Genomic DNA, 14,739 nt, shown 5'->3' on the forward strand with positions numbered 1-14,739 from the left:
CTCATTTTTCATCTCTTATAATAGTTCACTGTGCTAAGAACCTCAGTGCTTTTTGGGTAAACACTAAACTCTGAAGGCTGCAAAAATAATTGTTGGGAGTAGGGGAGAGGGAGTTTGACTACTGAGACCTATTGATCTACTCTGTATTTTGCTATTGCCATAAATATTTTTAAGTAAGCATCACCACCATCTGCCACTTACCACTGTGTTCTTTTCACAGTTTCAATACTATAAACACAGTCTGCTCGCTTATTTGAGGCAGCGCAGAAGAACAGCATTAAGCAGAAAATAATCACACCAAAAATAGGCCCCACTATTTGAAAGAAAGCAACTTCTTTAGGAAAATGATCTTCAGAATAGATTATTTCAGCTTCCACAGTCTTACAGAGCTGTTTTGCTAAGCATCTCCACTTAACTAAAAAGAGCTCAAGACTATTTCTTTTAAAAACACTTCACTTGACAAACAGATCTGTGTCCATAAACTGCAAGCACTGCTAAAATAATTATGGATTTAGTTTTAGTTGCAGTCATTAAACTATTACAAAGACTATTTTAATATTCTCACATATTTTCTCTTGTAGAATATTTTCTCTGTTTTTGGAGCATTTTACTCGCAGTGGGCTGGTAGCAGAGATAGAGCAACCCTTGATGGAATTAACCAAATTATATTTCTGTACTAAATGCTCTAGGCACGCCTTAGATTATAGAGAGATAGATTAAACTCAATCTTCACACAGTCCAAAAGGTGGAAGTAAGCTTTCAAAAGATTGTTTCTCATAGGGACTTTCAAAATAATACATCTTACCTGCATAACTTCAGGTCAAATTAATAAGATCATACATCTCTGCAAGCTGAGCAATGTGAATCATCATTGCAATTTCCACCACAGTAATATCATTCACAGATGTATAATATTTTTTTTCTGGAGAATTTTTTTCCAAGAAGGGTGAATTATGTGCCGCTGTACATCCTCATAGGTTTTTGACGTAGATAAAATGCCTGACTCACCCCTGTATCTTAATACAAGTTCTAGATATCTACATTTATTTTGGTGTAATGCAGAGTAATACAGTTTATTTTGCGTTTCAGAGACAAACAGAATTGTTTCAGAATTTCATACGAGAAATATCTTTAATTCTAATGAGTTCTTTTTCTTTATGGTAGGTGGCACTGTGGGTAGCATGGTTTTGCTCCATGTTTTAATAATGCTTTCCTACTAACATATCACTTTAGGTAAGGTAAATATCATTGTTAGATTATAAACATGAAATCCTCCTCTTCTTTTACAGCATCAAGAAAATACAGAAAATAACCCAGCTCTCTGCCTCCAAAGCTACAAAAACTTAAGAAGGGGAAGAGACAATGTAAAGAGTAAGACTGGTAGAGGACACAGAACAGAATAACGTGGAAAAGCATATATACTTTAATACACCTGTATGATATATCCCAGATATTACTTTGATGGGATAATAAACAAATTGGCTGGGAAGAAAGAGAAAGCAAAACTCTGTTCTGTTTTATGCAAACTTGAATCCTTTCACAGATTTCCTATTCTCTTTTGTCTTACACTCTTTTTCTTGTTTATACGTTAAGGAGCCTAAATAACCTTCTAGTTATGAATACTTTCCCATTTCTTCCTGTTTCCCCACATCTTTCCCCATCCCAGCTACCCTTACTCACAGTCTTTCTTCACCCTCACTAAAGCATGTTTTCTTCATATATCTGAAGAACCAGAAGCCCCATTCCTAAATGAAGAAATAAGAAGCTTTTCATACAATCTCTGTACCTCTTCTCTAGATAAAGCTTTCTTCCTCCCTTTTGTACAGATGAAGGCTTCTGTCCTGTCTGTGTATATTAGACCATGCAGCCTTCAAAATACTGTATGCAATGCTTAATAAATAGTTAATGCCACATTTTATATGGCAAGAAATATGCACTTCACGGTGTAAGCATCTTTCCAAAACTGACACCTTGCCAGCATTCCTGTCTACCAGGTACCTGACATTAGGCCATAGATAAAGCTCTTGAACTCACGAGTTATTGCTTTCCAATACAAGCTTCAGAGACTACAAAGGACAAGTAAGATTAATGATCTGGCCCAAACCTCTGCATTAAACAGGAGGAATCGCCAACCCCTTTGCTTACTTCTTCCTGAGCATAAGGAAAGATCTACAAAGAGATGAAATACTGTGGCACAGTATGTGCATCTGAGGAGCTATGGGGTTTGGGTGGCCCTTACCAAGCGAATGAACCCCCAAAGTTCACAATTCTCTTTTCAGGCTCACTACTGCTATGAGGGTAGGAAGATTCAGGTGGTCTTAAGGCAACATCTGTTAAGGACAGACCATATTCAAGTGCTCTCTCTGTAATTCACATGACTTTTCCCTTTGAGTATGTGAGGCCTCTGATCTTGAACTCTACAGGTGTTATTTTTCAACTATCAACTTAATCACACCTCATCTAGTTGTGTCCACATGGAAGCTAAATGTCCTCTACTTTTAATGCAAAGAGTAAGACACATAAGCATCTTTGTCTAGCTTATTTTGTTCTTTGCCTTTGAGGTATATATAGATCAGGTCTACATAAGAAGCTAGTTGCAGTTGCCCTCTTAAAGATCTTGCTTATTGTTTTTCATTTAAGTCTAGCATAATTTGGTTCAAATTTCTGTTTTCGTACAAAATTTAAATCATTTAAATAAATTGTTAGTGTTTGTTAAAGCTCAAAACTTTACTCTAGAAGAAAATAAAATCTACTGTATCACATCTCACCTCAAGTACTAAACTTTATCAACTTTCTTGCTTTCCAGGACATTTAACTGCACAAATTGTTACCTCATCAAAAAAGTCCTCTCTTGAAATGAAAGTCATAATGCATAGTGTTTATTTTTGCATTAATTCTATTAATATTCCATCTACATCTACAACACCAGTCTTTACAAACCAATCTTAAATGACTTAATTGTGCCCATTTAGCTGTTATCTACATAATTTTAGCATTATCTCTTAAGTCCAAAGAGTGCTGCCTGAAATCCTGTTTTGTAAAGTTCTAAATATTTTCTGCAGGAAGTAGAGCACTCTCAGCTTTCCATTGAGACATATGGTCTCTCCTAGATAAGTTTTTGTCTGGTATAGCCTTTGGCCAGAGCCCACCATCTGTAGTTTCAAATTTTCTTCCAGGTGCTGAGAAAGGTGAAGTATAGAACATATGCTGCTCAGAGTTACCTTTACATTGGATTCTTATTTAAATATTCAGAGAGATATTTGTTAAGATAAAGTTTGGAGGTGCAAAACTCGCTTTCGATCAAATCCTGGTCTTAAGAAAGTAGGGATACTGCTCAAACAATTTCAGAAGAGTTTAGGTTTTTATTTGGGGATGGGGAGAAGCTTTATACTTTAGAGAGAATGTTATGTGGGGAAAAAAAAATTGAATTGTCTCTTTCTATTTCTCACAAATGTATAAAGAAATGAAATCCACTATCTCTCATTGTGAGCTGAGAATCAGTGTTATTAATATTTTATCATTTAAACAAATATTTTTGATTCACTGTCAGTTTTATCCTAAAATGATCTTGATGAGCTTCAGAATGTTTCTATGCACATAATAGGAGTCTAAAATTACTTGCCAAGGCATAATTACTGAGCACACAATTTCCATCAGCTTAAATATCAGTATTTTAACTTAGCTTCGGTCATAAGGGAAACCAACTACACAGCAAACATATGTCTGCAGCACACAGCTTCCCTCCCATTTCTAATAACTTGGCACAGTCAGCAGCATCTGCTCCCAGGAAGCCCAGGGAAGGAGCAGCAGGTAGTGCTGCAGGACAGGAATCAAGCGAATTAGTAGAGCTACAGGTATGCCAACAAACTTGTATAATAGCTTCTAGACTATGCATGGTCACATACAGTGAAAGCATTCCATGAGTACCAAAATTCATTACATTTAAGAAAAATGATTATAGCCATATAATCTAATGATGGAATCAGCATGGTTGCACACCTCAAACAGTTTGCTTGTGACCCTGAACAAACTAAAAGCTGCTGAAGGAACAAAAAAGAGAATTCTATATGTTACATGGCTGAAAATGATTTAATAACAAATGGAGGAACACGATTTGAAATACACACCCTGGAAAACTAAAGCAAGGAAGAGTAATAAAATAGAGCAGAGCATAAGAGGGTAACGTTCAAAAAATTATTCTCCAAACTATTGGGAATTCAAAATATCACATCTGTTCTGTTGTTGAACCCACTTCCAATTTTGGAAAGCGTATTGCCTTCCATGTCTTACATGCAAAGCACATTTACTTTTTAAAAAGTAAATAGTAAAAGAGCTGCTTATGAAATAACTAGATAAAAACATTTTTATTTCAGAGAAGCGCATTGCAAGTAATTTTGAAAACAGAAAAAAATGATCTTAATCTTCCATTTCAGCAATTACTTTTAATTTCCTTTCATAACATTTTCCTTTTTTTGTAAGGCTATAAACACCTTTGTTTCTTTTTCATTTCCTTAAAACATGAACAGGGAATACTGTAGATATCCTTCCTCCCTCATTGCTCTCTTCAGAGCACTTTCATTTATATATTTCTTCCAAGAAATGTATTTGACAAAGCTATTTTCACACCACTTCCAGAAATGATATTTTAATCCATGAAGAGCATGTTAAGAAATCCTCACCTTAGGACTCGGAAAAGCAAAAAAAAAAAAAAAAAAAAAAAAAAGAACAGAAAAAGACATCAGGCCAAAAGGAGAAGAAAAAACACTCAGTTGAGCATATTTCCAACATAAGTCAACCAAATTCCCCGTCATTATCAGTACTCAATACTCTTAAATCTCTTAAGTGGATTTTTCAGAGTTAAAAGGATATATTTTTGGCTCTTAATAATAAAAGTTATCCTTAATATATATTTTCTGGCTTACAGGAGCATTATAGGGAAGATACGACACAATCCTCCGTTCATTACAAACGTGTTCATCTTGGAAGCCACCCCAATGAATTCTGAAATAGCAAACAGCTCAAATGTACAGTGCCAGATTGCTGTCTAAACTTTGTAATCATGACCATTTTGCATCCTATCATTATATACTATACAGTATTTAAAGTATCAAAAGAGTATATTTAGATACTTCATGTTTAGGAGATATGTTACGAGAAGGGCTGTAATGATTTTCACAATGATCAAGCACAAATCAGAGGTAGAGCTGAGAAATACTCTTAGAAAAGGCTGACTTAAAACAAGCTGGGATACTTTGCAAAGTGAACGTCTTCCTAATGAAGCAGCCTAGGATGCACAATCCTAGGTTTCATCCAACAGGCATTCTGGAAAACATTAAGATTGTAACTGAAAGGCATTGATACACTGATTCGAACACACAAAGCTCTCCACTCCCTTCACTAGATGTTGGTGCACTAAATGCAAACTTTAACTGAGAATACTCAACTAGTGTCCCTACACGGCACCACTTATAGCAACTAGAACTGTAAAAGTCAGGAGGAAAAAAAAAAAAAAAAAAAAAAAGGAAAAAGAAAACAAGGAGCCACCCCTGTGATGACACAGCCTTGGTGGCACAAGTTTGAAGTGGCTGGTAGCCGCTCATATTGCTTCAGGAAATACTGATGAGACATGCCAGGGCATATTGATCACTTTATTTGGATGGCACACTCAGTTCCAACTGAAAATTCTTAATTGGCCCTGAACTCAACAGCAGCTTGTCTAAGCAGCACCCAGCCGTCATACTTTGGACTACTATGGTCATTCTGTGTGGTGAGCCTGTTCAAGCGAGTGCATGGCACAAAGACAGATGCATGATCCTTTACAAGGATGGAATGATCCTTGCCAAGACCCTTACCTGACTGACCAGGGGGTGGCACTCCTGATGATCCCCTTGGCAGACACAAGAACACCGTGAGGACGGCTGCCTTGTTCCCTGAACACGGCTCAATGGCAATCGGTTTTGGAGCACCCTGGAAAAGGAACATACTTATGTAATATCTAATAGAAACTTCCATTACGTTTTTACTTATACATCTTTAATACATTTTCAGGTTCACTAACTGTACAAAGCTATTTTTCCCCAATTAGTTCTTCACATTTAAGCAGATTGTCCTTCCCATGTTAATCGACTTAAAATGGGCTTTATCAGCCCACGCTGCAAACCTAATCAAACAGAAAAAATGAAATGATCTCAAAGACAACAAAATTATACTTTGTTTTATAGCTCACTAGATTTAGTGATATGAAATTATTAAGCTTAGAAAACAGCAATACATTTTTGGTACACACAGTGTTATCTGCAAGTATCAAAGTTTTCCTGTATAATATTCCTGCGAATAAGAAAAATCTGCATGAAAAAGTTTTGCCTGAACAGATATCTTCTGCTGAAAACTTTTAATATCAAAACCACAAAAGGAAACCCCGTCAACATTTCAGGTTTTTATTCCTGTCTTTTGGAGACTCATTTTTACCCCTGTAAAAGAGACAAATAATTTTCATGGACAACATGAGCCACAGGCATGCACAGAGTGGGAAATATAGAGACGGCAATTTCTTGCCTTCTCTCTATTTTTTGCTTGCACACACAGACAGCAGATGCAGTCTTACTATATTTAAGTAAACATAGACTCTTCCTGCAAATGTTGCCTGCTCGCTTAGCATCCTACTTGGTCTTATATAAAACTATGATAATAGTATTTTTGCTGCCAGAAGATATCTGCTGCGACCATGCAACTCTCTCATATTAGCTGTATAGATCTTTTTAAGTTACAGTTATATTTTGACTATTTGGCTGCTAAGATTCAGGAGATGCATGAAGGCAAAGCAGGCTACAAAGCCATAGAATACAGAGTTTCTTATATGAGAATTTACAATGCTTCCCTGTTTTGTGTCAAGACATAGGATTTTTACTTTTGAGAGTCAAGCACTTTATTGCTGAAAACCTTAGGTTAAAAATCATCATTAGCATTTGTTTCCTCTTTCTTGTCTGTATGTTTAGGATGTCTGTTGTATTCCAAGGCAAAATAAATTTGATGTTTTGATTCAAAATTTAAAGCCATAAAACTTTCCATTTACAAGCAAAATGCAAAGTACATATAAATGTCAACAGACTCAAATAAATTAAAAAAATGATGGTTTAGCCAAGTTAAAAATACACTCAAAGTATTCAAAAAAAAAATCAAGGCTCTTCTACCATGTAAAGCTACAATTTCTTTTTTTTCTATCTCCAAGTAACTGACGCTTATTACTGCTTAATGAAGATAAGGCTACAGAGAACACTGCAAAAAAGCCAACAGATAAATATATTTATTTTTACTACAAGGTTATATTTGAGATGCATTTGTGGGGATGTATTTGAGGCAGAAGCGTTAACATAACTTGGATGAAAAACACCATTAATTTAAAGTTGATGTGGCATAGTGAAAGACAATTTATAGTCTTTAAAACCTTACCAAATAATAAAACAGAAAAACTAATCCTCCCTGAACGTTTACCTAATGACAAATACCTTTTAGCAAGTAACATAAGAAATACTAGTTAAAGAGTGCACTGAAGGGGTAGCATTTAATATTTAAATCTGTAATGCAAAGCCTCAATGCTGTCCAGTACAACAGATAAAAGAAGAGTCTGAACTTGTGTCAGCTCGTGTGGAAGTATTGACTTCCAGGACCCTGCATTCACCTGCTCAGTCTGGGCTGGATGATATGATTCTATACGAGAAGCAGTGGAGGAATGTAGAAAAGCAGGAAGAAAAAAGAAACAGAAGAACCAATAGTGACTGCACATGTGCAAAAGCAGCTCCTGTGGCTTACTGAAAAGAGAAATAGTATGAGAAAGCTCTTAACATTTCTTTGAGCTATATATGTTGAAGGGCAATGTAAAAAACAACATAAAAATAACAGTAATTTCTTCTGATCACACTGTTTAGTATAGCAAAGGGTCTTGAAAGGATCACCCAGATTAGCAGCTACTCTGTGCCCTAGGCTGTTTAAATACAATCAGACAAGCAGAGATATAGGGTAACATCCTATCAGCGCTGACAGCAGGCTGAGCAGAGCTCTGAATGCTGCCCAGAGCACGAGAGCTCAGCCTAGGAGGTGGCTGGGCTCATGGTCACGGGATGGGAGACAGCACCCCTATGCATGGGGAGACCGGGCCTTGTAGGGAGGCTTGTTGAAGGAAACATTGCACTACCTTTTGAGCTTCCAGTTGCCAAAATCTAGGGTTTCCCAACACTCCCACTCTTATCCCCCTCCACTTGGGCTAAAATACATGCTCCCTAACTCCAGGGCCTCTCTTTTCTCACCTGGTGCTCGTATCTTCGAACGGGGATGATATGGTAAAGAATACAGGTGACTATTTAGTGGTTCAGTCTATGTATCTTATTAGATACATAGATTTTACAAATAAATACATTTCTGGAAAGGATCATGGACTTCCTTTCACTGTGTTCTTGAACAATAGAATCTGAATTGTTACATAGCATTTGTAACTAAAATAATTAGTATTACTAATGCAAGTAATAGAGCACTTAAGGTATCCTCCCTGATCTATTTGTCACAAAGGCAAACAAAATAATATGCCATTATTTAGAAAGGGAGGCAAAAAGAAATCTTAACTTTAAATTGTAATTCAGAACACTATGTGTGCAGATATACAACTGAAAGGAAGAATTTACCATTATATGTCTTTAATTTGATGAATAATTACTTGACTACAAATGAAAATATTTTCTATAGCAATGTGATGTAAAGGCTTCCATTAACAGGCCCTATCCTTGTCTGTTTAAAGCTTATACTTTTCAAAACATAATTGGAGGAAATTATGTTCTTGATAAATATTTTTTTCCAGGGAATTGTATCTAAAACTCAGATACACCAAGAATTTTCTATTTGTGCTTCAAGATGATGGCTTTTTATAGCACGTTATGACTGAAAAAGCAGAAACATTATCTTACCATATATCATTCAGATTCACTAGCAGAAGAACACAGAAGCATAGAGCAAATGATGATAATTTAGATACCCTGAGGTTTGTCAGTTGTTTAAAGATAAATACATAACCATGAATCAAAGTTACTTTACAGTGAAATAACATGTTCTCTGAAATGTGCCATTTATCATGCATTTTCCACAGGTTTTTTGGAAGAGATAAGGCACATGTTTGTTTGCCCAAAGCACTTAGCTACCATGATTTACTTACTAAAATTGTCTTTTTTCCCTCCTCGTACAGAAAGAAGTGAATTACGTTTTGCCAAAAAAGCACAAGTGACAATCACAGAGTTAATAAAACTTTATCAGAGAAACACAGAATAAGCAAACACTTCTCTTATTAAACAACCCTAATCTTGCACACACTACGACAGCAAGAGAGAAGTATGTCAGATGGGAAGGCGAAAGACAAAGGAAGCCAGAAAGGAATAAGAAGGTGAGGGAGCAGGTATCACTGGCAATGAAAAAAAAAGAAACTCAAAGACATGGAAGTAGAAAGAAGAACTAAGAGATGGGCAATAAAAGAGAAAGAAAAGTTTTATCCACATGCTAAACGCAGATTTGGCGTCTCATTTATTCATTCACAGAAAAACAAATCACAGAGGCTCTGTCACCCTCACGGTAAAGAAGTTCTTCCTCTCATGGAGATGGAACTTCCTGTGTTTCAATTTGTCCCCACTACCCCTTGTCCTGTCACTGGCCACTACCGAGAAGAGTTTGGCCCCATTCTCCCTACATTCTCCCCTCAGATATTTACACATATTGATCAGGTCCCCTCTCAATCTTCTCTTCTCAAGGCTAAGCAGGACCAGGTCACTTTGTCTTTCCTCATAGAATAGAGGCTCCAGTCCCTTAATCATCCTTGTCGCTCTACGCTGGACCCTCTCTAGAAGCTCCATGTCCCTCTTGAACTGGGCAACCCAGAACTGGACACAGTAGTCCAGGGGCAGCCTCACCAGAGCTGAGTAGAGGGGGAGGATCTTCCAATACATGGAGTAGTCTTCCCGTATGTTATTGGAAAAAGATTCTTTAGCTTTAAAAAAAAAGTAAAATAAAGTTTTTTAAAGGGTTACAAAGTTCTGACTAAAGAATAGTTGCCAAAATGAGTCTGATGAGTCTGAAAGGGACTAATGAGCTCTGGGAAGATCCTTCACTCATCTCTGATCCATTCCTGTAATTGAGTAAAAGTAATAATCTTGGCTGGACTTTTTCAGCACAAAGGACAAATGATAACACCCCTGTTACAGGAAAATGAAAAATCTATGTCTGTACTCTAAAATACTTTAAGCACAACCTGCTCCATAATGAGAAGACAGCAGAAAAACAAGTTTATATTTAGTTTAAAAATTAAAACAAAATAACATTCTGTTGTTTTATAAATTTAGGAATAATATAAATGGGCAATTTAGGCATTACATAAATGAGGAACTTTAGAAGTCCAGACCTCAAAAAAGGAAGGAGCTATATTTGTCCATTCTTACTAGGTAAAACTAACAAAAGCACCAGCACTAGAGGCAAGAAGAGTAGGAGAAAATAACAATGACAAAAATGCTTATTGATTGCTATGAGGGTTTAGAACTCCTTGGGGGAAAATGCACTGAAATTTTGGCATCTCTTCTTATCTGATTATCAATGAAACTATTTCTTAATACTATGAGTTCAGGGAGATGAAGAGTGTAAAAAGTTTTCACTCAATTAGTATTCTAACAAAAGGTATTTTGCTGAAGTGCTATAGAATTTCAGATTTTTCAGTACTTTGAAAAAATATATATGTATATTTGCCCTGTTTGGCATTCTAGGTGTGTCCAATTTTTAAAAGTGCATTATTATACCACAAGACAAATAGACCACATAAGACTAAATGATTCCAATCTCATGCCAAAAAAGCAATTAGAAAATTGAATCAAGGAATTAAGGATTAATGTGAGCATGTTACACCTGTCAGCAGTAATAAGTATTTTGACAAGAACTGAATAAAGTTTGACAGTGTGCACAAATACAGATCTGATGTATAAATCACGTATTAAAATGAAAACTATGCATTAATCACTTTAATGTTTCCTAACCAAAATGGTTTTAGAACTACTTACTGTTATGAGATTTCACTTTAAACAAAACATCATCTATTCTTAAAAAAACACACACACGCACAACTTATTCTTTCTGTTCAAGCAATAAATGATGCTGATTAAAACTTAGTTTTTAAATCATATAATCAAATCTGTGAATTCCAAATACACTAAGGTTGAAGCTTTGGCAAGTAAGCAATCAAATTCACTGTTACAATGGGATTAATACTCAGAATGTTAGATAGCCACTTTTCAAAAGATCAGTGTGCAAGACTTCAAAGAGGAGAAAAATAAAAAGAGAAATAAAAGGCTAGTTGTATTTGCTGAAGAGGTAAGAAATCAAGAAAAGAAGTAATGGTAACATTCAGATTGTTATACCACAAGTAATTATAACATTTTCTCTTAATGCCAAGGTCTTTTCCTCAGTTATTTTTTTTTTTTTTTTGTGATAACCAAGTCTCAGACTCAAAATAAGTCTTGTGTACCCAAATCAGAGTTTAGCCAACTTTAGAGACTTATGTTTGGAGACTTATCTGCTCCTGTAAATGTCTCGGTTTCAACATTCAAATTTTTCTAGTTGCTGAAACTCTTCTCTACCCACCCAGACACTCCTTGATCTCTCACTTACACCAGGTCAGTATTCATGAACAGACCTTCAAATCACTTGGATGCAGTGCTTGATTTGGTGTTTCCAAATACGCTTACAAAATTAAGCTTTATGCAACAGTTGTGGACACCTCGTTTTAAAGTGTAGCAGAAAGCAGAGGTAGCTCCATTCTTCATAGAGGAATGACTCATCCTAATTTTCCTATTCTGCTTTCACCAACTGGCTATTGGGTGTAAAAGATTCAGTACTATCCAAAGAAAAACTCGGCATTTTCTCCTTCATGATGAAAAAAAGATAGTACCTCAGACAGAATTAAAGGCTGTAATCTGAAGTTCTGTTTTCTTACATTATGAGTACTATCCTGCATTGCTATTCTAAATATTGGGTACATATTAGCATTCATTATGTGTGTACTTTTGTACATGCATACATAAGTACAAAAGTAAGTACTTTTGACTATCAGCTTCCTACCCCCTAAAAGGTATGACTTTTTTTCTACAAACTTATTCAATGAGTAGTTTAAGTCTCTGTGAGACTGCAGGGGAAGAAAAAAAAAGAAAAAAAGCTTTCACAAAACACCATTTTTATGCCAGAAATATTGCAGAGTAATTAGCTGGGCCAGAGTACTAAATATTATTTTGTCGCTGACATAGGAAACACCAATCCTCCATAGGTCCTTACAGCTTTACTGAGATTATAAGCATCCACGAACAAATTTCATTTAATCCACTGCTTAAAGTTCTGATGCCATAGCAAGGGGATCACTTCAGCCTAACCTCTAAGAAAGGCACAGAGACCATCAACACTTTACACTTCCATGCAGCAGCTTCTTTGAGGATTTCTTAGCAATTTATAACTTTATTTTAGGCGCCATTAATCCATCTGAGGTATTTATCCACTTTGCCACAGCAGTGCAAGATAAAAACCATGTTCTGGAGCATCCCAAAAGTGACTGAAGGAGGGGACTGCCTTGCTTCTGCTACGGAGTCATCCAGCCAGTGACAATTTATCTCAGGGTTTCTACCACTACTACCTAACCTACTTTCGGGATGCTCCAGTTTTCTCTGAAAATTTCTATAGTATCTAACAGATCTTATGCCAGCAGAATTACAAATATGCAACAGCACTTAACAGAAACTACTCTAGTGTTTCTTATTAGTGCTTTTTCATAGTCAATGATCTCTCTAAAGCACTTTTGCAGAATATAATTCTTAGTTAAATTTCTTGTTTCAAAATATTTATGGAGCTCTTAAAGCACATTGATAAGTTATTTCCCATAATGAAAAGAGTGTGAATTAAACAAAAAACACCAATTACCAAGTTGTGATTATAGTGGCAGTGATCCAAACGCATCGTTATGCTTAAAATTTATTGTCTTACCTCAATATCTCAGCTATATTGACATCTAATGATACACTGCATTCTTTTTTTTGCAACCATTCCCAATTAGGATGTGGTTGTCAGTTATCAAAGGTTACACACTGATGTTGAATTTATGTATTAATTTGAAAATATTTATGCTTGGAAGAGCCATATTGTTATTTCATGACCTATATCTATTGCAGCTGAGGTGGTTATATTGCCTCACTTCTAGCAAGACTATGTGTTTTAAAAGGGCTTTAACATATCAAAACACTAATGCTGTGCTAGATGGCATTTAATTAGCAAGAATTATGAATTAACACTGATTAAAACTGAATTAAGATTAAGCTACAAGAAACACCCAGATCTATTTACTCTTCATGGGGTTGCCAGAAATAATCCCAGATCAGGATTTCTATTCAGTAAAGCATCCTACTGCCTAGAGGTTGTGGTTTCTCTGAACTCTGGCACTGGTGTGAATCATCCTGCAATTTGCTTTACTTTCACAACTGGTTGACTGAAAAGGACACAAGACACTGAAGCTAAATCCAAATAGTAGGTAGCTGCAAAGAATGCTGCATTTCCTTCTTTTTTTGTGTGTCTATGTATGCTGTTTCCAAGTTCTTCATAATGTTAAATAAACCTGGTTTTACTGTACTTTTACATCTTGCCCTGAAGTAAGGATAGTTCCATGTTGAGCTGGAAAACTTTAAATGCAACTCCCAGAGAAGGGTGTATGTGCAGTAGTTGCACTGGGTTTCTGCCAGAGGTATACCCAAGAGTCTGCAGAACATCCTCCTATTAAGCTGCATCAGCCTGATTAAAGGCTGGCAGCACTGGTGTCCAGTCAGTGAAGATAAATTCAGCTTGGCAGCTGTTAGCTAGATCCTGTTGGGAAAAGCATCCGAGACCCTATGTCTGTGACATATACAGCATCATGTATCCCCAGACACTTTCCTGGAAACTCTTCCCATTGCCATTTCAAATTCTGTAAGTCAAAGCAGTGCTGTGCAGTAAAGAGATGCTAATGGACATTTGTTTCCCAGACAAGTATATCCATTGAATCTCCAAGGAACAGAAATAAGTGGAGAATTTTGTTATTCCTTCACAATTCCATCTGAAAGACTCACCTCTCTGAAAACTTAACATTCCAGTGCTGACAAATTACTGACTGTTACTAGTGCTGCTTAAACTAGCACTTAAGACCAACCTGTCACTCCCATGTATTTATAGAAGGCTACTTTACCAGTGAGTGTCTGACAAAAGAGGACATGGTCTCTCCAAAGCCTCTATCATATTTTATGGAAGAGAAAGATGAAGCACATGGTGCAGTACAAATTCTGCTTTATCTTGCATGCCACCCAAAATACACTCATCTATAGCCATGTCTTTTGTCACTGTGCCCAGTGTATAGTAAATTAAAACATTTGTACCTGGAGCTGTAGTAGCAGTAATTATTATTATTATTATACCACACACACACACACGAGAACTAACTCAAGACACATTGTGAAAACTGTCAGCAGAAAGGTTAAAAGTACAAACTTGACAATATTGTTAATGCAGAAAAAAAAAAAGCTAATGGCACCATGACAGCTTCCACAGATCACAGCCTCCTGGATGACCTGGAAGACATGAACCAAAAGCCTGGAAGTATGACGTAGCTTTTATCTGAACTGTCCTTGCTCAAGGACAGCTATACAATGTGCATAA

At 36.2% G+C, this 14,739-nt stretch overlaps 1 protein-coding gene across 1 annotated transcript in view; it reads right to left on the reverse strand.

Moving 5' to 3' along the window:
• ATRNL1 (attractin like 1) overlaps positions 1-14,739 on the reverse strand; it is a 432,492-nt gene that overhangs the window by 42,075 nt on the left and 375,678 nt on the right. Inside the window, exon 28 of the mRNA XM_088528590.1 lies at positions 5,853-5,967. Within this exon, the coding sequence (XP_088384716.1) occupies positions 5,853-5,967 (115 nt within the window). The remainder of the gene's footprint in view (positions 1-5,852; positions 5,968-14,739) is intronic.

This window comes from Tinamus guttatus, unplaced genomic scaffold, assembly GCF_059628265.1.
Source record: "Tinamus guttatus ecotype Peru unplaced genomic scaffold, ASM5962826v1 Tinamus_guttatus_pri_ptg000314l, whole genome shotgun sequence".
NCBI classification, from domain to species: Eukaryota; Metazoa; Chordata; class Aves; order Tinamiformes; family Tinamidae; genus Tinamus; species Tinamus guttatus.